A 23,705-nucleotide genomic window follows, 5' to 3' on the forward strand; every position below is an offset into this window, starting at 1 on the left:
GTGGCGTGTGTCTTGCCGACGATTCATGACCCTGCTAGGTTACAGGATTGTGGGGTCCTTGATACAGAGTTTGTTTGTTTTCTTGCAGACATTTCATGACCCAACTAGGTAACCTCATCAATGCTAGGAGGAGGAGGCGGGAAGAATGAGGGATGAGAGGAGAAGAGGAAAAGGACTGGGGAGTTCGTTGGTGTTCTCTGAGCTGGGTGGTTTCCTTGCAGATGTCTCATGACTCAGATAGGTAACCTCATCAGTGCTAGGAGGAGGAGGCGGGAAGAATGAGGGATGAGAGGAGAAGAGGAAAAGGACTGGGGAGTTCGTTGGTGTTCTCTGAGCTGGGTGGTTTCCTTGCAGATGTCTCATGACTCAGATAGGTAACCTCATCAGTGCTGGAAGGGAGAGGAGGAAGAGGGGGAGGAAAAGGAAGAAGACAAAGGAGGAGGAAAAGACAATAGATGGAGGAAGAGGAGAAAAAGAGGAGGGGAAGGAGAAAGGATTGTAGGGTCCTTGGTGCTCATTGAGATTGCTGATTTTCTTGCAGACGTTTTGTCACCCAACTAGGGAACATCATCAGTGCTACAATGGAAAGGAGGGGGAAGAGGAAGAGGAGAACGACGACCATGGGGTTCAGACCTCCCATCAAGGGTTTCCTTGCAGACATTTCACGACCCAATAGGGAATGTTATCAGTGCTTGAAGGGAGGGAGCTACACGTTTCCACATGGCCCTTCTGGTTCACTCACCAACGTGGAGCTGCTGCTGGCCGTCGCAGGATGAGGGGGTACATGATTGGCGTGCGGAACGGGAGGGTTTTCGAGGCACAGAGGCGGCACCTGGAATGAAGCGCCTAGTTTGTTGGGTGTGGGACGTGAGGCGCAGAATCCAAAGCTGGCCAATCCTTTCAACAGAGCACCTGGGGAAAAAAGGGAACGGGATAGAAGACGTGACATTCAAAATCATTGTAAGTCAGGACAATCCAACAACAGATTTGGGGTTCACTGTTGACCACATTCTCTACCAACCGATTGACCGATCTAGGTTTTCTGCCCCCCCCCAAATGTTTTCTGATCATTCCAGAGAAAGACGTCCGTCTTCTTTGTTGCCCTCGACTTATGACTGTTCGCTTCTTGACCGTTCAAAGTTGCAATGGCCCTGAAACAAGGGACTTAGGACTGTTTTTCAGAGTTACAACTTTTACAATCGTGATTATCAAAATTCAGATGCTGGGCAACTGACACATATTTATGACAGGGTCACGCGATCCCCCTTCTGATCTTCCGGTGAGCAGACGTCAACGGGGAAGCCAGATTCACTTAATGACCGTCTGACTAAATTAACCCCTGCAGCAATTTCATGACCATATGGCTGCACAGGTCGTAAAATGGGTGGGGTTTTTTTTTTTTTAACAAATGTCTCGCCGAGCCAGAGAAATTGGGGGTTCCCGTCAAGGGGAAAGTCAGATTCGCTTAACGACCACATTACTCACTGAACAGCCAGGATTCACTTAAAATGGGGACGAGAACATTCATCAAATTTATTTTAATGAAATGCATGTCTCCCTCCGCCAAAGAAATATCAGCAGTCGTACGTCAAGGACTGCCTCGTATTCCAAAGCAGGTGACAATGACCCTGCGATCGAAATTCTGATGCTTGGCAACCAGTCCCGATCCTTCTTCTACAAGGCCCATCAGGGAGATGGGACATGGCATCCAATAGATACCCCACCCCCCAAATCATATGGTTACTTTACCCGGAGCGGAAAGTGATGAGGAACCGACATTGTTGGTTAAGTCTTTTAAGCCAGCATGAGGCAGCTTTGGAAAGTTGGGTTTGGTGGTCCGCCAATGGTCTTCTCGGAGCAAGGCCTCAAAATGTAAATGCAGAGGGTTGCCTGTTTAAAAAAAGAGACAATCAATCAATCAATCAATGATGACATTTGAACCCTACAAGATTTGAGACAGAGGTCAAGGGACTAGTCCTCTTTGAGTAATGGGTTGACAGCTTTGGTTCCTTACGCCATACATCTCGTAAGCTGGAGGAAATCTTTTATTTTTTGCCCTGTGTATGTAAACGTTGGAGTGAAGGCCATGGTGTTCCTCTGTCATACACATGCATGTATGTGGGCACAATGGTTATCTTTGGAGGGCTGAATGCAAGGAAATATCATTTTAATATATGCTGATTAGTGAACATTTAAAGTGACACTAAAGTTTCTATTCTATTCTATTCATTTCTATTCTATTCTAATTCCACTATTTCACTATTCTATTCTACTCTAATTCTATTCTCTATTCCATTCTGCCTGGAGGAACGTTGTCCATGGGATTGCAATAGGTCCGACACGACTTCGCAATTAACAACAATAAATTCCATTCTGCATTCTATTCTATTCCATTCTATATTCTACATTCTCTTTTTTTCTATTCCGTTCCATTCTCTCCATTCTATTTAGTTCTGCATTCTATTCCATGCCATATTCTAAACTATATTCTCTTCTCTTTTCTATTCTATTCCATTCTGCATTCTATTCTATTCTGTGTTTTCTAATCTGCATTCTATTCCATTCTATTTTCTATGCTATATTCTATTTCATTCCATTCCATTCTATTACATTAGCAAGTAACTTGTATTTAGGATGGTGGCAGGGTCCCCAGGGGTCACCCACTCCCCTTCCGCAACTTTCCAACAAGCAAAATCAACAGGGAAAGTCCAATTCACTTAGCGACCATATGATCAACTTAAGAACTGCTGGAATTCATAAGGTGTGGCAACTGACTCACATTTACGATGGTCGCGGGTCCCCTTCCGTGACCTTCCAATGAGCAAAGTCCATAGGGAAAGCCCAATTCACTTAACAACCATATTACTAACTAAACAACTGCTGGGATACACAATGTTTGGCAACTGTCTCGCATTTATGACAGTTGCAGGACCCCAAGTCATGTGATCCCCTTTCAGGACAAGTGAAATCAATAGGGAAAGCCCAATTCACTTAATGACCCTGATGCTACCATTGGGATACATGAGGCTTGGCAACCAACTCGTATTTATGATGGTCGCAGACCGCACACAATCCCCTTTCGCAACCAGTGAAGTCCATGGGAAAGTCAGATTTCCTCAACAACCATCTTGCTCATTTAACCATGGCTGGGATGCCCTAAATAACTGGGGAGGGGGAGCGGGGGGAAGAGAAGACTGGTCATAAAAGGAGGCATTGTGGTTGCAGGGCGAGGAAACAAGCCTGTATTTTGTGCCTGCAAACAGAATGGAGGGGGGGAAAAGCAAAGGAGGCCGGAGAGTAATTTCAGAGGGGGGGGGGGAGGAGGAGGAGGAGTTGTGGGTGGGTTCACGTTACTCACCTTGCGGGAAGGAGAGGATGGGGTGGAAGCCGGAGTCCAGCAGAGCAATCCGTTCCTCCAAGGACATGGCCTCTGGATTGACGGCTGGCAGCGAGGCCTTGAAGTCGCACAAAATGCAGGAGTTGGGCTGCTCACAGGTACACTTCAGGCTGAGAGGCTTCGGTGGCTGCAGGGCAAGAGGACACAGCGATAATGATGACAATCTGAACAGCTCTCAGGTCCCCTGGCCTTAGGACTTGAAAGGAGGGGTTTCATCACTGGAGGCTTTGTAGAAAACTGACGGGACAACCGATTGTCTGAAATGGCTGAGAGTCTCAGGCTGGAGCAGACTAGACTAGAAGACCTCCAAGGTCACTTCCATTATTCTACAATTCTGTTAGGGTCTCCCACTTGAGCAGGAGGCTGGACAAGATGATCTCTCCTGACTGAGGAAAAGGTGGGGGAGGAGGAAGACTGTGGAGTCCTTGGTGGTCTCTGAGCTTGGTGGTTTTCTTGCAGGTGTTTCATGATCCAACTAGATAACATAATCAGTGATAGGAGGGAGGAGGAGGAGGATTGGGGATGGTCCTTGGTGCTGTCTGAATTTGCCGGTTTTCTTTTAGATGTTTCACAACCCAATTAGAGAACAGCATCAGGGATACAAGGAAGGGGAGTAAAGAAGGAGGAGGAGGAAAAGGAGGATGAAGTAAAAGGACTACCGGGTCCTTCATGCTCTGAGCTGCATGGTTTTTTTGCATACATTTCAGGACCCAAAGAGGTAACATCCTCAGGGCTACAAGGGAAAGGAGTTTGCAGAGTGGAGGAGGAGGAAGAGGAGATAGAAACAGAAAGAGGAGGAGGAAGGACTGTGGGGTCCCTGGTGGTCTCAGGTGATTTTACTGCAGACGTTTCATGACCCAAACTAGGTAACGTCATCATCACTTACACTGATGAAGTTCTCTAACTGCGTCATGAAACATCTCCAAGAAAACCACCCAGCTCAGAGACCACCAGTGACCCCGTTTGAAATGTCTGGCTCACCTTCATCTTCAGCCTTACCTTTCGGTTCAGGTGAGCGATGGAGTTGATTCTCACCAGCCGACGCTTCTTGTACCTGCAGATGGGACGGATCCGAGCCGCCACGCAGCTGTTGTCCAGGGCCGAGGCCACCCCGGGCAGGCTGTGGTTTGCTGGCGTGGGTTTCTTGAGGTGCCGGTCGGCAGTCGGGCCTTCTGCAGAGCTGCCGCCAGTAGCACAGGCACTCAAGCTGGGAGGGTCAAAGAGAAAAAACAGTCCCACTAGCGAAATATTCCAGACACAACGGGGATGTTGTTGTGTAGGAAGGAATGACAACCTTCCTGTGCAGAATCCTTGCAAAGGAAATCAGCGGGAAACAAGTAGCACAACTATAAGGGGTCCTCGAGTTATGAGTTCAAAGATTCAACCATCCCCACCAAAGGGATTTAACATCCCGATTCAAAGATGCGACAGGCCCCCACAATGTTGCGTGACTGCATTGTGGGTGCTCTGCCACCAGCCCTTGTTTACATTTTATTGGAAAGTAGGTCTTGGTTTCTTACATCCAGTGAAAAATGTACCAGAGAATGTAGTAAGTAAGAAAAAAAGAAAGAAAGAGGTGGTGGGAGGGAGGGAGGAAAAGTGAAAGAGGAAGCAAAGGAGGAAGGAAAGGGGGAGAGAGAGAGAGAAAGAGAAAAGAGACAGAGAAAGAATGAGGGAAGGGGGGAGGGAGGAAGACGGGAAAAGGAAGGAAAGGAGGAAGGAAAGGAAGGGAGAAAGAAAAGAGAAAGAAAAGAGAAAGAGAAAGAGAAAGAGAAAGAGGAAGGAAGGAAGGAAGGAAGGAAGGAAGGAAGGAAGGAAGGAAGGAAGGAAGGAAGGAAGGAAGGAAGGAAGGAAGGAAATCTGGGGGTTCTCCTGGACTCATGACCACAGGTGGCGGTCATGGCCAGGAAGGCCTTTGCAAAACTGTGGGTTGTGCGCCAGTTACACCCTTTCCTGGACCAACAGTTGTTACTCACAGTCACTCATGCCTTAGTCACTTTCCCTCTTGACTATTGCAACACGCTCTACATGGGGCTGCCCTTGAAGAGCATCCGGAAGCTCTAGTTGGTACAAAATGCAGGGGCCTGCATGGTTTTGTGCAGACCCCAGTGTGCACATGTATCACCTCTCCTGCGGCAGTTGCATTGGTTGCCGATTTGCTTCCAGGTGCAATTCAAGGTGCTGGTTCTCACCTTTAAAGCCCTTCATGGCTTGGGACCAGGTGACCTGAGGGACCATCTTTTACCAATCACATCTACCCGACCCACCAGAGCAGCGAGGGAGGGAATGCTGCAGGTTCCATCCCCCAGGGAGACACACCTGGTGGGGCCCAGAAGGGCCTCCTCTGTGGTGGCTCCCTCTCTCTGGAACCTCCTTCCCCTCCCCAGAGATTAGAACAGTCCCCACTCTAAGACTCTTCCAGAAGGCGCTGAAGACCTGGTTCTGCCAGGGGGCTTGGGGAACCCAGAGCGGGAGGGAGCCCATGAAATGGCTCCTCTGATGTGCTGTTGCCAGGACAGGGGTGATTTTATTATATTATACTATATTAATTTATTTGATTCTTTTTATTAGTTTTATTGTTTTAAATCAGGTTTTATACTCAAGTAGCCTTGAGTCCCCATAGGCGAATAGGCAGTAATATAAATTCAATAAATAAAAAAGGGAGGGAGGGAGGGAGGAGGGAGGAGAGAGATGCAGGGAGAGAGGGAGGAGGAAGAAAAGGAAGAGGAAGCAAAGAAGGGAGGAGAGAGAGAGAAAGAGAAAGAGACAGAGAAAGAATGAGGGAAGGGAGGGAGGAAGACGGGAAAAGGAAGGAAAGGAGGAAGGAAAGGAAGGAGAAAGAAAGAAAGAAAGAGAAAGAGAAAGAGAAAGAGGAAGGAAGGAAGGAAGGAAGGAAGGAAGGAAGGAAGGAAGGAAGGAAGGAAGGAAGGAAGGAAGGAAGGAAGGAAGGAAATCTGGGGGTTCTCCTGGACTCATGACCACAGGTGGCGGTCATGGCCAGGAAGGCCTTTGCAAAACTGTGGGTTGTGCGCCAGTTACACCCTTTCCTGGACCAACAGTTGTTACTCACAGTCACTCATGCCTTAGTCACTTTCCCTCTTGACTATTGCAACACGCTCTACATGGGGCTGCCCTTGAAGAGCATCCGGAAGCTCTAGTTGGTACAAAATGCAGGGGCCTGCATGGTTTTGTGCAGACCCCAGTGTGCACATGTATCACCTCTCCTGCGGCAGTTGCATTGGTTGCCGATTTGCTTCCAGGTGCAATTCAAGGTGCTGGTTCTCACCTTTAAAGCCCTTCATGGCTTGGGACCAGGTGACCTGAGGGACCATCTTTTACCAATCACATCTACCCGACCCACCAGAGCAGCGAGGGAGGGAATGCTGCAGGTTCCATCCCCCAGGGAGACACACCTGGTGGGGCCCAGAAGGGCCTCCTCTGTGGTGGCTCCCTCTCTCTGGAACCTCCTTCCCCTCCCCAGAGATTAGAACAGTCCCCACTCTAAGACTCTTCCAGAAGGCGCTGAAGACCTGGTTCTGCCAGGGGGCTTGGGGAACCCAGAGCGGGAGGGAGCCCATGAAATGGCTCCTCTGATGTGCTGTTGCCAGGACAGGGGTGATTTTATTATATTATACTATATTAATTTATTTGATTCTTTTTATTAGTTTTATTGTTTTAAATCAGGTTTTATACTCAAGTAGCCTTGAGTCCCCATAGGCGAATAGGCAGTAATATAAATTCAATAAATAAAAAAGGGAGGGAGGGAGGGAGGGAGGGAGGGAGAGAGATGCAGGGAGAGAGGGAGGGAGGAAGAAAAGGAAGAGGAAGCAAAGAAGGGAGGGAGGAAGAGAGAGAGAGAGAAAGAAAAAGAAAAGAAGAAAGAAAGAAAAAGAAAGAAAGAAAGAAAGAAAGAGAAAGAGAGAAAGAGAAAGAGAAAGAAAGAAAGAAAGAAAATGAATGGAGAGGTAAGGAGGAAGGAATGAAGGAATAGGGACAGAGGAAGTAAAGAAGGAAAGGAAGGAAGAGAGAAGGTGGAAGGAAGAAAAGGAGCGAGGGAGAGAAGGAAGGAATTCATTTTTAATATGGACCAGTGTGCTCTCAGTAAAAAATGACAATAAAGATTATCTTATCTTATCCTATCCTATCTTTTTATTCCAGAAAGCAGGAGAAGCTAACAAGCAAAGACACCAGAGGCTGTTCAAAGCACCAAAACAATTTCCAAGAAGGAAAATCCCAGAAAATAGAGCAAACTCTTTTAATGTGGATGAGAAATTGACAATCTGGCAAATAAATAACCCTTATGTTTTATTTTGGCAACAGGCTGACTCAGTGAGAAAAAAAATATTTTCAATAGGGGAAAGATTAAAATCAGCAACCTCCAGACCTGTCAGCTTAATGCCAATGGATGTTTGGAAGATTCCAGAGAAAAAGATCAAAATATAAGTGACCTTGAACAAAGATCTGTTTGTTATAAATTTTATCAAATTAAATCTTCTAGGATGACTACGGTATCACAATACTCTGTTCATTATAAAGTTTATCAACTAACATCTTATAGGATAATACCACAATGATCTGTTTCTTATAAATTTTATCAGGTTAAATTTTATCAACTTTATCTTATGGATTAACTATCATAATACTTATAAATTTATCGACTTAAATCTTGTAGGATAACCACAATGATCTGTTCACTATAAATTGTATTCCCTTAAGTATTGTATGATAAATATAATGATTTGTATATTTTAAATTTTATCAACTTAAATACTTTAGGATAACTATCACAATGATCTGTTTATTATAAATTTTATCAACTGAAATCTTATGGGTAACTCACCAGTTGCTAATTCCATTGACTTGATGAGGGGATGGGCAGGCTTTTGGGGGCTCCGGAGACCCGTTGATGGGGGTGCAGGAGGGATTTTGACAGACCAGGTTCCTTAAAGACTGGGCAAGGTGAGAATTCTATAAGAGAAAAATGTAATTTTATTTTATTTTTGTTCTGCAAACAAGTTTTATTTCCCAGGAATGCAAAAGCCAGAGGAGAAAAAATTAAATTCAATGAATAAAAAAATTAAAACCATTAAAACAAAAGCAACGATTGAAAAACTCTTAACCCCATGTGCCATCTCAGAAGTGAGCATTCCCCCCCCTCCACCGTGGCTTTCGAAGCCCTCTCCCCACGAAGCCCATCGCAGCCAAATCAATTCCTGGCTGGGGGATTTTGGGATTGGAAGCCCACACCTCTTAAAGCACCCTGGCTAGGGAATTCTGGGAGCTGAAGTCTTCCCCTCTTAAAATAGCCATGATCTAAAACTTTCTCTTTCTTTTCACCCGCTTGATGAAAGAAATAAGGACTTAGACAACACAGCTTTTCCAAAATTCTCTTTCAGGGTCAACCACTGCTCCTTGCCACCGGATGTATCTGCTAGAATACAAACCTGTTTTTCAGCATTTTGGAGGAGATAAGAAGGGATGCAAGGCGATATTCCACCGGGCACCTTCAGGTGGGGGGAGGAGGGAGGCAGTGCTGGGGTTTTCCTGGAGTTCATCACCCCTGCAGGGGAGGCCAGGCAGCTCGGTGGCTTCAGCCCATCTTCCTGCTGGAGGCTGCCCAGGATAACTGGGCCCTGGGGAGGGGGGAGGGGGGGGAAACCCTTATATTTAGAAGCTCTTATTAAGGGTGGATGGATGTTAATCTCCAAGACAGTGAAATGCTCATAATTCTGGAAATTACTTCAAAGCTTTACTGATTCTAGATGCTGACTTCACGACTGAAACACTTTCCGGGAGACTCAGAGGTCTGCTCTGTCCCTGCTTTGATATAGCCAGTTTGGCCTCAAACTCACCGTCGCCTGGTGATTGGCCCAAAGTCACCCAACCAGCTGTCACACCTAACCTAAGGTGACACTAGAACTCAGCATCTCTTGGTGCTTGGCCCAAAGTCATTCAAGCAGCTTTCTTCCCTAATTTAAGGTGGTGCTAGAATTCACCATCTCTTGGTGAATAAGTGTGATACACTGTCCAAAGGTCGCAAAAGAGGATCCTGTGACCCTGGGTTACTTCAACCATCTTAAGTATGAATCAGTTGCCAGGCCTCTCTGGATTTAGATTATGTCCTACAAAGGTGGTAAGTATGAAAAAATGGTCTTTCTCTAGTGCCATCGTAACCGACATGTTTGTGATAAATACAACCTTTACAAAACTTTCCCTCGAGTCTAATTGGAGAAAAGAGATTCCCCAGCCTTTGATCTTCCCTGGGTTGCAAATCACAGCCTCTGTTTTATTAGCCTCAACAATAAAATTCTCTTTTTTTTCCGTTTAATTCACCAACATTCAAAGCCAAACCTTGGAGGCTCTGTTCCTATGAACAAATGCTGGCTCCAAGAACACACAATGGCTGCGTTTGCTCACATGCAGGGTGTGTGCTGGTGAATTTCAATGAACGTGATCTGGATTGCACAACATACAAAGACGCTGGTGTGATGCCCAGAGCCCACTAAGCCTCAAAAACTACTTAATTCTGGTTTGGCGTGAGCAAATGCAGACAAGGAAAGAGAAAATAAATAAATAAAATTCAAAAGAAAAAATAAGCATGAGCTGTCTTTGATTTGAAGTAATAATTGGCGTAAAACAAGGCACGTTAATCATTTGATCTGAATAAATGGCACAGGCCTTAGAGAATTCATTGGCATACCAATAAAATATTTTCTCTTTTATGTTTTTTTTTTAATTTGTATTTATATCCCGCCCTTCTCCGAAGACTCAGGGCGGCTTACACTATGTTAGCAATAGTCTTCATCCTATTTGTATATTTATATACAAAGTCAACTTATTGCCCCCAACAATCTGGGTCCTCATGTTTTAACTTTTATCAGTGGATGTGTGCTGTTTATTTGTATTATGTATTCTACTTGGATATTCGAGTGGATTTTGGCAATAGATTCACAGTGGTTTACAAAAAAATGGGGGGGGGGAGGAATTCTATCTATGTTAAATAGAAATAATAAATTAGGAATCCTTGGTGCTCTCTGAGCTTGGTGGTTTTCTTGCAGACGTTTTATGATCCAAGTAGGGAATGTCATCAGTTCTGGAAGGGACTATACGTATAAACAGAGAGGAAACCCCACACTTCCTTTTGCACTGATGATGTGACCTACTTGGAATGTGAGCTTTGCTCCAATTTTACCACCTATCTGAGTGAATCCCTGCAATTCTGAAGTCAGTTGCATGATTGTTAAGTGAACCTGACTTCAGGACACCCCAAAGGGGAATCCCCTGACTCTGGGACCATAAATACAAGCCAGCCCGCATTCTGACTCTGTCACCCTGGAGGGAGCGGGGAGGGAAATGCTGCGACAATTCATAAAAGCTGATGCAGGTCCCAGGTTTTTTTTGCAGCGCCATGGTAAAGTTCTGAATGGTCACTAAACGAACTGCTTTTCAAGACGCCCATATGAAGATGCTTCCGGAAAGGAAGGAAGGTCGCCTTACCTTGTTTGCCCGGAGCTGTTTGTAAACATCGGTCTGCTGCCTTATCCGATACTCCAAGTCCAACACTTGAGCTTGTAGCCACGTCCAGCGACAGATGATGGCCGCTCTCTCCATTGCCCACTGGCGTTGTGCCAGCCGGCGCCTGCAAACAGAAGCATTTGCACATGGGCTTTAGTATTCTTTACACAGCTCAGTGCATCAGAGACACAAGGATTGAAATACATCCATCCATTCGTACACAAGTCTACCCAACAACCCAAATCCTAGGCTATTCCGAAGGAAGCCACAAGAAAGGAAACTCAGCAAACCCCGGTTAAGCCTTTCCCGTCTTGGCTCTGGCTTTTAACAACTTGGTTTCATATTTCAGATTTTCTCCGGAAGGTCATTTGGCAAGCTTTCGAGCTGTAGCCTCTGGATTGTACCACATTTTTTTGTTAGCGGCTTGGGTTGAAAACAGGATGTTAAAAAATGGCCAGTATATATATATATGCTCCTTCAGTATGTTCCCTCCCATATTTGGATAGACCTGCTTCGCTAAGAAAAAAACCCATGGAGTGTGTAAGTGTGTGTGTGTGTGTGTATCTATATCATTATATATGTATATGTATATGTATCTATATGTATCTATATCTACCTATATCTTATATCTCTATCATCTATCTATCAATATCTATCTATCTATCTATCTATCTATCTATCTATCTATGAATTAAATTTCAGATAAATCTGGTCGCAGGGTAAGAAAAGGAAAGATTGTAAGTTTGCATTGAAAGGTGTGGTTTAGATAAAGGGGTGGGAGAAAAAATATAGGAATTGTAGCTATAAGCCAAGTGGAAATTGAAGGGTGATGTAATTGGGATATTTAAAAAAGGCAATTATATTTTAGGCTGCCTCACCCATGAAGTTAAAGAACTGAGGATGTTGCCTAGTTGAAAGGCAGGAGGTCTGCATCAACAAAGCCAAGCTTAGAGAACACCCAGGACTACTACTACTACTCTTCCTACAAACCTCTTCTGGTACTGAAAACATCACCTAGTTGGCCCCTCCGTTGGTCCTCGGAGACCATGCAGGACCCATATTCTTCCTCCTCTCCACAATCCTACCTCCCTTGTAGCACTGACGATATTACCTAGTTGGGGTATGAAATGTCTGCAAGAAAACCATCAAGCTCAGAGTGTCAGGCCTGGAAGAAGCCATGTTTTGCATTGGGCCTTCAGGCCTGCCATGTTTCCTATTATGGGAAAGTAGAAGGGGGGTCGTGTGGAGTGTGGGTGATATATAAGCATATTCTTTTCTGAGAGAGGGGACAGTGCATTGATTGGGCCATGTGATGGACTCTCTTGGGTGCTGGGCACGGACTTGGACTTTCTTTTGGGTGGGGAAAAACTGGAAACTTTCAGATTTGGGTTTTCCCAGATGTGCCAATATGACATATCTAATAAAATGGAACTTTGTGGAATTTCTAGCCTCAGAGTCTTCTTTCATTGGGGGTATTACTTGGAATCTTGACACAGAAAGCACCAAGGACACCATTCTCCTCCTTCTCCAACCCCATTCCCTTCCAGCACTGATGCTGTTTCCTAGTTGGGTCATGAAATGTCTGCAAGAAAACCACCCAGCTCAGAGAGCACCAAGAAGCCTACCAGCTTTCAGACCAGCCTTCAAATTCAGATAGGCCAAACTTAACCATAAACGAACCCTAAGCTTAACCACTGTTCACACAACCGTTATGGTATCTCCATGATCACACAAGCTGGTCTAAACATAAGTTGTGTCTTCTGACTCTAGAGCAGGGGTGTCCAAACTACGGCCCGCGGGCCAACTGCGGCCCGCGGGTCAGTTTTTATTGGCCCGCAGCAAATTCTGAAAGTATAATAGAATATGGCCCTTTTCGGCCGCCTCCCGGTGCTTGCCCGGTGGTTCGCTGCGAGGCTCGCGGCTCCTCCCCATGGGCGTGGAATAATGAAGGGAGGGGGCGGAGGAGGCGGCGAGCGGGAAAGAGGCTGCTGGCCTTGCCCGACCCCAGCAGTTCTACCCTCGCCTTCCTCGGGCCGTCTGGCGAGGCTCCTCGCGCCTCCACCCCTTGGGCAGGGAATAATGAAGGGAGTTTCAAGTTCATACCAAATACAAAACAAAAGCCAAGATCAGGGGTGTCCAAACTTGGTCTCTTTAAGACTTGTGGACTTCAATTCCCAGAGTTCCTCAGCCACACCCCAAAATAAGCCACGCCCACAGAACTGGTACGAAAAAAATTAGCCCTCCCCCCCCCATTCAATGGTGTGGCCCGGGCCTTTGCTTATTTTTCTGTATTTGGCCCTCACCAAAAAAACTTTGGACACCCCTGCTCTAGAGCATGGTAGTCATCTTGGATTCTTGGGTGAGGAAGCTAGGATTGTCTAAAGATGCTTCTGTGATCATCTAGCCAACATGGCTTATATGCCATGTTGGCCAATAACTGTGTGGAAGTGGAACTTGTTTAAGTTGACTTTGTAAAAAAAAAAAATACAAATAGAATGAGACTATTGCCTTATACATTGTAAGCCGCCCTGAGTCTTCGGAGAAGGGCGGGGTATAAATGTAAACAAAAAAAATATATCTACTAGTGTTTTGTAGGGTGTGGCGGGGTGTCTATTCATTTATTATTTTTTAAATTATTTTTGATTTTTATATAATATTTTTATATTTAAATACTCAATGCCTTGAGACCCCATGGGCGACTTTCTTAAATTTTCTAAAATGAAGAAAAGTGTTCATTCTTTCGAAGAACTGGCTGGGCAGGAGCTGGAGCCAGGGACAGAAGTTCACTCCTTTGCGGAGCGCTCAGGTTTCAAACCACCAACCTTCCACTGGACAAGGCAAGTGCCTTGTCAACCAGCATGTCTTTATGACGATTGAAGCGTCCCACTTAATAACTGGCATGTAATACTGTGTAGTCCCGACTTACAAATGTTCATTTACTAACTGTTCAAAGTTACAATGGCACAGAAAAGAGAGACTTAGGATCATTACTCACATGACCCTAACCCATGATCAAAATTCAGATACTTGGCCATCAACTCATATTTATAATGGTCGCAGTATTCAGGGGTTGTGATCCCCTTTGCCGACCTTCAGACGAGGAAAATGGGGGGAGGGGAGGTTACACTTAACAAATGTGCGACCAAATGCAGTGATTCACCTAATAACCATGGCAAGAAAAGTCTTAAAATGGGGCAAAACTCCCTTCATACGTGTTTCACTTAGCAATAGAACATTTTGGTGCTCAATTCTGGTCGTAAATCGAGGACACCTGTAACGTATTACAGAGGGGCTGTTCTTTGCCATTTCAGGTTACAGGATACACAAATACACACACAATCAAATGGTCTGTAATCAGGATTGCAGCATCCCAGGGTCACGATTCCCTTTTGCGACCCTGAGAGGCAAAGTCAAAGGGTGGCTGGATTTAAAGCCAGATTCACTTAATGACCGTGCAACTAATTAAACTACAGGGATTCATTGAGTAATTGGCAAGAAAGGTACTCACATAACCTTTGATACCTTTGATGAAGGTATTTTTTTTTCTTTTTCTTTTATGTACACTGAGAGCATATGCACCAAAACAAATTCCTTGTGTGTCCAATCACACTTGGCCAATAAATTCTATTCTATTCTAAAACAAAGCTCTCACTTAGTCATGGATTTTTTGAGTTCAATTGCGGTCGTTAAGTCAAGGACCAGTATAATTTAGTCCCAGTACTGCCACAGTACTGAATCGTGATCGCTGTGCAGAGTGGCGAAAATGGCAAAAGATGTGAAGGGAGAGGGGGGAGAGATTGGCAGAGCTGTTCAAGAGGAAGAGATCCTTCCCTTGTTAGAAGCTGGGCAGGGATAGCTTGGATCGAGGTGGATCATCACTAAATGACCAGTGTGATTCAGTTACTAATGGCAACAGGGACTGCCAGACTCGGCGTCACTTAGCAATGTGACCCTTTACTTGAATTTAAGTGGTAGTGAGAGGAAAAATTCAGCTTCAGAGAATGGCAAAAAACTGAACCCATCAATGTACAAGAAAAGGGATCTGGGCTCAAGGGGAGGCGGTATGACACTCTTCCGAGGTAGCCCTCAACTTGAAACAGTTCATTTAGTGACCGTTCAAAGTTCCCATGGCACAGAAAGAAGGGACTCATGACCTTTTTTCGCACTTGCGTCCCCACGGCCACGCGATCCAAATTCAAGACACTTGGCCACCAACTTGTACTGATGACAGTCATGGCATTCCTGGGCTCATGTGATTTCTGCTTTTGAGACACACTTAAAAATGTCAACGGGAAAGCCGGTTGCACTTCACACAACTGCGCGGCCGACAGTTTCACTTAACAACAGGGGCAAGGAAGTTTGCCACATGGAGCAAAGCTCACTTCAACAAACCTTTCACTCAGCACCAGAAACTCACAACTGGGGTCGTACCTAGAGGATTAGCTGTAATTTCTCACAGAGGGCTGTTCTTTACCATTTTAGGCTTCAGGAACACACACACACACACACACACACACACACACACACACACACGCTCTGAAGTTAGAGGAAGCCAGATTCCAGTGGCATGCTGGGAAAAACTCTCCCTCCACCAGATAGTCCTCAGCTTACGACCACAATTCAACCCGATATTTCTACAGCAAAACAAGAGAATTCGGTCAGCCCTGTCCCATCTTATGACCTTTCTTTGCTCCAGTCATTAAACGAATCAGGCAGTGATTTTGCATGTTGGAAGGTCGTAAAAGGGGACTTGACCTTGGGACATGGCAACCATTGTAAGTACACACCAATGGCCAAGTGACTGAATTTTAATCCTGTGACCACAGGGAAGCAGCAACGGTTGTAGGTGTGAGAATGGTCCCAAGTCCCTTTTGTCAGTGTTGTTGTAATTTTGAATGGCCACTAAAGGGACAGTTGTAAGTCGAGGATTTCCTGCAATGACTTTTTCCCCACCAACCCACATCCGAGCTGCTTCTGGACTGTCTGTACTTAAAAGCAATTCCCCAAAATATATCAAATTATATCAAGGATCCATCAGCAGGATGGACGCTAAGGCTACAATAGAGGGAAGGTGGAAAATGAATTTTTATTTTTGTTTTTTCTCCAAGCTGCAAAGTTCAAGGAGGATACCCGGGTCCTTCTCACTCAGGATTATGGTACACCAGACTAAGAATAATCAAGGACAGCAACTGTAACTCAGGGTTGAAATGAGGGTCCTGAGCTGAGATTTTTTTCTTGTAGACATCTCATGACCCAAGGACATAACATCATCAGTGCTAGAAGGGAGGGGGGATTGTGGAGAAGAGAAGGAGGAAGAGAAAAGGAAGAGGAGGAGGAAGAGGAAGAGGAAGAGAAGGAAGAAAAGGAGGATGACTGTGGGGTGCTCTGTGAGCTGGGATTTTGTCTTGTAGACATCTCATGACCCAACTAGGTAATATCAGTGCTAAAAGAGAATGGGGTTTGCAATGAACAGGAGGAAGAGGAGGAGGAAGAAATAAAGGAAGAAAAGGAGGAAGAGGAGGAAGCATTGTGGGATCCTTAGTGCTCTGTGAGCCGGGTTTTTGTCTTGCAGATGCCTGATGACCCAACTATGTAACATCATCAGTACTAGGCTAAGGGGAACCCAACTCTACAGCATCCGAATCCCAGTTTCCAACCCTCACAATCACACCCCACTCTCTATTCACATGTGCATTTCTCAGGTCAGTTTCATTGCCCCTCCCTCCCAAAAAGACACACCTTTCCCCTGTCCCACAAACAGGGCCACCCATCGGTTTCTTTGCAAAAGAAGGGTAAACGAATCCGAGCGAGTGAATTGGGCAGGTGAAGGTCTCAGAGCAAGGCAGAAATTCAACTGAAAGAGTTCAAGATCAGAGAGAGGCAGCCTGTCCCAGGAGGTGGCCGGGCCCCGCCCAACTCTGATGACCCTCACCCCACCTTAGGCTGCATTCACATGTGTACTTCCAACTGAAGCTCCATTTAAACAACCATGTCAGGACCCATTCCCACACACGCATACCAGGTCCAGCTCCATTCACACGTGCACAGACCCAGGTCAGGCTACATTCATACACTTGTACACACCCAGGTCAAGCTCCATGTACATGTGTAGAACCCCATTCACATGCATTCACCCATGTGAGGCTCCATTCACACATGTACATCCATAGCAGGCTCTCCATTCACAAGTCTACCTCCAGGTCAAGTTTAATTGCCACATTTACACCACCTGGTCAGGCTGCATTCACACGTGTGCACCCAACCAAAGCTCCAGTCACACGAGTACACCTCCATGTCAGGCCCCATTCCCACGTGTACCATGTCAGGGTGATCTGGACATGTATATCCAGGTCAGGCTCCCTGCACGTGTCCACACCAGATCTGTTCCATTCACATGTGGCTCCAGTCACCCACGTACAGCCTTCAGTCCGGCTCCCTGCATACGTGTCCACACCCAGAAGTCAGGCTGCATTGACATGTATTACACTGCCAGACCCGAGCAACCTCTCCTTGGCGAGACAATCACCCCACTCTGGCCCTGCATCAGGGTCTGGGGCTCTTGGTGTCTGAGGAGGAGGAGTTCTAGAGCGAGGAGCCGGACAAAGTGGAGGAATAGAGCAATTCAGGCTCCATTCACATGTGTACACCTAGGTCAGGCTCCATGAACACGCATACATCTATATCAGTTTCCCCTCACACGTGTACATCCATCTCAGGCTCCATTCACACCTGTATACAAAGGTCAGGCTCCACTGACACCTGTACACACCCATGTCAAGCTCCATTCAAATGTGTACACCAAGAACTCAGGCTTCATTCATACCTGTACATGTGTAAACATGCATATCAGTGTCCATTAACGTGTACATCCATTTCAGGCTCCATGTACTCGTGTAGAACCCCATTCACATGCATACACCCATGTCAGGTTCCATTCACACACATACATCTATATCTGTGTACACTCAGCTCAGGCTCCATCTACATACTACACCTCTATGCACACGTGTACATCCATCTCAGGCTTCATTCAGGCGTCTACACACACATATGCCAGGCTCCATTCACACCTTTACATCCAGGTCAGGGTCCAACTTTAAATCTTACACACATGAACCCCTTTCTACACGTGTTAGACCACCTCCAGGCCCGTGGAAACCATCCTCTCCTCCCCCAAGACCAGCCCTGAGGAGACACTCACCCCACCCCGACGCTGCATCGGAGCCCGGGGCCTGGCTCGGGGCCCTCGCTGTCTGAGGAAGAGGACGACGACGAGGAGGACGACGACGTGGACGAGGAGTTCCCGAACGAGGAACCGGACGAAGAAGAGGCCGAGGACGAGGAGGAAGAGGAGGAAGAAGAAGAGGCGTCCGAGGCGCTCTCCGTGGCGTCCGAGTCACAGCCCCGCTGGGCCGCCCGGAGCCGGGCTTGAGCTTCGGCCGCCAGTCGCCTCAACTCGGCCCCGCCGCCGCTCCGACCAGGCCGCGTCCGGCTTCGGCCCACCAAGCCGTTCAACTGCTGCCGGACGTGCCGATCCACCTGCCGGCCTTGCAGAGCCCGGAGCCGACGGCAAAGACTCCGAGCCCGGGTCCAAAGGACGGCTTGGCGGGATCGAGAAGAAGCCCGGCGACGACGGAAAGTCGCCTCAGCCGCCTCAGAGGCCGCCATTACTGGCGCCCAAAAAAAAAATTACCTCAGGGTGGGCCGGGACTCTCCATTGCTGGCGCGCGGGCGGGACAATGCCAGGCAGGCCCCGCGCGCGACCGCGCATGCGCCGCGGGGCCGAAAGGAGCCCACCCTACCCCGAGTTCGGACGACGAGGAAAAAAAAAAAAACGCCCCACCGCCGTGCGTACGTCGACACGTAAAAAAAAATAAATCACGCCGCCCTGCGCGTGCGTAATAGGAACTTTAGGTAGGCCGGGCGTGGTCAGCGCCTTCGATGGCAGTAGTTGCGCAAGTGCGCAGAAAGGTGCCCTGACTTTCTTACGACGCCTTCGGTAGACCGGGGGGCGGGGAGTCGGCGCTTTGGTTGGCACTTCTACGCATGTGCACTTTTGCGCATGTGGAGTGGGAGATGTTCAGTTCCTTAAGCTCACTAAAGGAGGGGCGGAGTAGGCATTTTCGTTGACTCGGCTGCGCATGTGCGGAAGGTGGTACTAGTTGGTTAACACCGCCTTCGTTCGCACTTTTTGCGCATGTGCGGTTGAAGATGGCCGGAGTTTCTTAAGCCCTCGGGAGGCTGGTCGGTGTGGCCCCTTTCCTTCGCCTGGCTACGCATGCGCGGCGGGAGACGCCCGGAGTTTCTTACGACGCGTTCGGGAAGCGGAATAGGATCGCTACTTTCTATCGCACTTGTGCGCATGTGCGGTGGAAATTGCCCGGAGTTCAGGAGAACGGGCGCGGTTGCCGGCTTCGTTCGCACTTTTGCGCAAGTGCGGCTGAAAATGCCCGGAGGTTATTTTTTTCCCCCCTAAATTCAGAAATTGACCAAGATTTAGGAACGCTGGTAATCCTCGACCGCCATTACAGGTAGTCCTCAATTTACGACCATAACTGAGCCCGAAAATGATGCTGTTAAGTGAAAACATTGTCCCATTTTACAACATCTCTTCCTGCAATCGTTAAGTAAATCCTTGCAAGGATTAAAATAAGGTACACGGTCGTTAAGTGAATCCGGATTGCCCCATCGATTCAGCTTGTCAGAAGGTCACCAAATGGGATCATGCAACCGTTATAAAAGTGACTCAGTTGCCGAGCATCTGAATTTGGGTCACGTGACTTCGGAGATTCCAGGACGGTCGTAAGTGTGAAAAACAGCCCTTTTTTCTAACCCTAACTTGGAACAGTCACTAAACGAACTGCTGCTGTATGTCGAGGATACCTGTGCAGGTACTGTTACTGCTTAGTGACTGTTACGATGGCACGTGCAAAAAGGGACGTAGGACTGTTTTTCACACTTACGACCATTGTGGTCCTGTGATCAGAACTCAAGACGTTCAGCAAAATGACTCCTATTTACGATAGTCGCAGCATCCAAAGGTGCTGTGATCCCCTCGGGCGACCTCTGACCAATAGGCACCCAGATTTACTTAATGACCATCTTCCTCCCGGAACTGCTGCGATTCACTTAATGACAGTGGCGAGAAAGTTCATCACCCGGGCAACACGTATTTTCATACACATCTCCCTCAGCAGCAGAAATTTTCCATGTCTCAAGGCCCGTCTTCCAAAGCAGATGATGACAAGCGAAATTCAGATGTCTGGCAACTAGTTCTGATTCTATTACAAATGGCAGGCCATCCTTGAGTTAGAACAGTTCATTTAGTGACCGTTCCGAGTGAGTATGGCCCTGAAAAATGGTCAGTGGCGGGTTTCTACTGGTTCGCCCAAACCGGTAGTGGTGGTGGCAGGAGGCTCCGCCCACTTGCCCAGACGTCATCACAGGCGCCTCTGCGCATGCGGAGAAGGTTCTGCACATGTGCAGAAACACTGCACACGAGCGAAGCAAGCGCAAGCATGCGGGAACTCCCGGTTCTGAACTGGTAGCAAAGGCAAGTAGAACCCACTACCAGATGTGGTACTGTTTTTCGCAGCAATGTCGATGGGAGACGCCTGATTCACTTAACAACCGTGTGTAACTAATTTAACAATTGCAGGGGTTTCCCTTCACAATCAGAGCCAGAAAGGTTGTAAAATGGGGGCCCAAATGGACCAAACAAATGTCTCATTTAGCGAGAAATGTTGGGCTCCATCGACCATCGACGTTGGTATCAGCCACCCCACTTAACATCGCAGAGACCCTGATCCCCCCTGGGACGGACATGGAAAGATGACGGATGGATCCCTGAGTTCAAAGGGAAATTCAACAGATGTGGCAGGGCAGTTTTAGGAATAATCCTTATCCAAGATGCAAGGAGGAGAGCTAGCACAAAAACAGGAAGTGCAACATGGACATCGGAGTCCTAGCGGACGATCCTTTAAAGCCAGCCGTGTGCGACGGCACCCAAAAAAGTCTACATGATCCTCGGTTCTCTAAACAGGCATGGAATTAGTAAGGCCATGAAATGCCGTGTCCCATGTGGTCGCCACGGAACAAAAAACAATGTGGAAACTTTGGAAAAAGTGCTGAGAAGAGGATTAAAGACCAGGAGACTAAAACATATGAAGAATGGTCGCAGGAATTGAGAATGGCCAATCTAGATAAAAGAACAGTAGGGGAGACATGAGAGCAGAATTCCAGTATTTGGGGGGTTGCCCCAAAGAACAGGAGGGTCAACTTATTCTCCAAAGCACCAGAAGGCAGGACGAGAAACAACGGTTGGAAATGTATCAAAGGGAAGATCAACCTGGAGTGAAGGAGAAACTTCCTGACAGTAGGACAATTAACCAGTGGAACTGCTTGCTACTAGAAGTTGTGGGTGCTCTGACACTGGAGATTTTTAAGACAAGACTGCACAGCCTCTTGTTGGAAATGAGGTTTCCCACTTCAGCCTGGGGTTGGACTAAACAAGATCCCTTCCAGTTCTACTGTGATTGTTATTAAAAGTAGCCTCTTAGGGGCGGAAAGTGAAAGGCTTGTTAGACTATGTGTCCCACCATAGGGGAAGGGGTTCGGGATGTAACTCCGGAGAAGAAAACTGCCACTGGCATTCACACAGTGACAAGGGCTCCTTGGAGGGAGCGGCCCATTAGATTTGTAACCGAATGCGTGGAGAGGGAGTGACTTTGGGCCAATCCCTCCTTCCCTCTCTGTCTGAGCCCAACCCACCTCATAGGGTTGTCGTGGTGGGGAAAACAGGATGGAAATATATAAATAATATAATAAAATATATACACACACCGTATTTTTCAGACTGCCGGAGTATAAGCACTAAGATTTCGAAGAGGAAAACAAGAAAAAAAAATAGTTTTCGGCCTCTGCACATCCATGCAGAAGAGCACTCTGCAGGCCTCCCAAACCCTCTGCACGCCCTGTATTTGTGAAAAACGGCCCTGTTTTTCGTAAAAACGGGATGTGCAGAGGGTGTGGGAGGCCTGCAGAGTGCTCTTGGTGGCCAGGGAGGGCAAAAACATGATGTGGGGGGGTTTTGGCATTTTGGAGGCAAAGTACGTGAATTTGTGAAAAATGGGGCGCACAGAGATTTTGGGAGGCAACGCATGGGGGGTTTGGGAGGCCAAAAATGGGAATGTTTTTAGCCTCCCAAACCCCCACAGATTGCATTTTTGCCCTCCCCACTCCCCAAGAACACTCTGCAGGCCTCCCAAAGTCTCTGTGCATCCCATTTTTGCAAAAAACGGGCCTGTATTTGGTAAAAATGGGACACACAGGAGGCCAAAAATGGCTGCATGTATATGACACACCAACATTTCCACCCTCTTTTAGGGGGGAAAAAGTGTGTCTACAGAAAAGTACTCTGTGTGTGTGGGCACACGTGTGTGTGTGTGTATGTAAGTATATATTGTATAAAAAAAGGTAAAGGTTCCCCTTGCACATAGGTGCTAGTCGTTTCCGACTCTAGGGGGCGGTGCTCATCTCCATTTCAAAGCCGAAGAGCCAGCGCTGTCCGAAGACGTCTCCGTGGTCATGTGGCCGGCATGACTCAAAGCCAAAGGCTCACGGAACGCTGTTTCCTTCCCACCACAGGTGGTCCCTATTTTTTCTACTTGCATTTTTTACCTGCTTTCGAACTGCTAGGTTTGCAGAAGCTGGGACAAGTCACGGGAGCTCACCCCGTTACACGGCAGCACTGGGGATTTGAACTGCTAACCCTTGGGTTGACAAGCTCAGTACCTTAGCCACTGAGCCACCATGTCCCTTTACGTATATGTATGTATGTGTTTGTACACATTATGTATGTATACATATATACACAAACATATAAAATAAAGCATTATTTTGTCTCCAGCAATCCAACAAGCCCCTTACCTTCATATTCGACTGCTCCTTGCTGGACTTGACCAAACTCTCCCAGGAGATCATTTTCACGCTAGAGGATTTCGCGCTTTCAATCTGGAATAAGAGCATTCACAAATAAGGGTGGATTTCAAACCAAAATTTCCACATTAAAAATATCTCAGGATCGAAAAACCCAGGCATCAATGTACAGAGGTGTTTCTAAACCTTGGCCGCTTTCGGACAGGTGGACTCCAACTCCCAGAATCTCCAAAGCCTGGGAATTCTGGGAGTTGGAGTCCAACCATCGAAAGCACCCAAAGCTGAGAAAAACGCTCTTTTTACATTTCTGTTGCTGAGGGAAACATTTCCTTGGGAAAAGCCTATCCCATCCGATGCCCTTTCTTGCCTTGCGAATCCCTGCACTTGTCAAATTAGGACTACGGTTGTTAAGTGAAACAGGGTTCCTGCTTGTCCAGAAGTCGCAAAAGAGGCTCAGCTAATCCCGTGAGCAGGGGGCGGCTGCAAGGGTGTCAAAAATAGTCATTAAGCGTGAAAGACGGTCGTTAAGGCTGACAAAGAATGGTTAAGTGTGGAAATGTGGTCGTAAGTAAGTGGAAAAAATGGTTGTATGAAAAAATGGTTACACTATTTAAGCGTAAAGAAAAAAAATGACCATTAAGTGTGAAAAACGGGCATTCTGTGTGAAAATCATTGCGCTGCGTGTGAAAAACGATACGTAAGTGTGAAAAATGGTAATCCAATGTGAAAAACGGACATTAGGTGCGGGGGAAAAGGTCATTAAGTGTGAAAAAAACGGCCCGGGGTCGCTTGTTTCAGGGCCGCTGGGGTCTTCCAACCGTCACTCAACGGACGGCCGTAAGTCGAGGACTACCTG

General features: G+C 46.9%; 1 protein-coding gene across 5 annotated transcripts in view; it reads right to left on the bottom strand.

Annotated features, from left to right (window-relative positions):
- LOC131198335 (KAT8 regulatory NSL complex subunit 1-like) overlaps positions 1-22,924 on the bottom strand; it is a 28,418-nt gene extending 5,494 nt beyond the window's left edge. Inside the window, exons 1-8 of one of the 5 annotated variants that reach the window (XM_058182854.1) lie at positions 22,841-22,924; positions 10,895-11,036; positions 8,842-9,030; positions 8,238-8,365; positions 4,397-4,604; positions 3,359-3,524; positions 1,750-1,890; positions 743-912 (exon numbers count right to left, since the gene is read on the bottom strand). In XM_058182854.1, coding sequence (XP_058038837.1) covers positions 743-912; positions 1,750-1,890; positions 3,359-3,524; positions 4,397-4,604; positions 8,238-8,365; positions 8,842-9,030; positions 10,895-11,008 — 1,116 coding nt within the window. In that variant the 5' untranslated portion in view covers positions 11,009-11,036; positions 22,841-22,924. Of the gene's footprint in view, positions 1-742; positions 913-1,749; positions 1,891-3,358; positions 3,525-4,396; positions 4,605-8,237; positions 8,366-8,841; positions 9,031-10,894; positions 11,037-18,113; positions 18,744-22,840 lie in introns of those variants that run through there. The other 4 variants (XM_058182850.1, XM_058182851.1, XM_058182853.1 and 1 more) reach the window with 4 other exon arrangements.
- Between the last annotated feature and the right edge of the window lie 781 nt (positions 22,925-23,705).

The sequence above is a fragment of the Ahaetulla prasina genome, chromosome 4, assembly GCF_028640845.1.
Source record: "Ahaetulla prasina isolate Xishuangbanna chromosome 4, ASM2864084v1, whole genome shotgun sequence".
NCBI classification, from domain to species: Eukaryota; Metazoa; Chordata; class Lepidosauria; order Squamata; family Colubridae; genus Ahaetulla; species Ahaetulla prasina.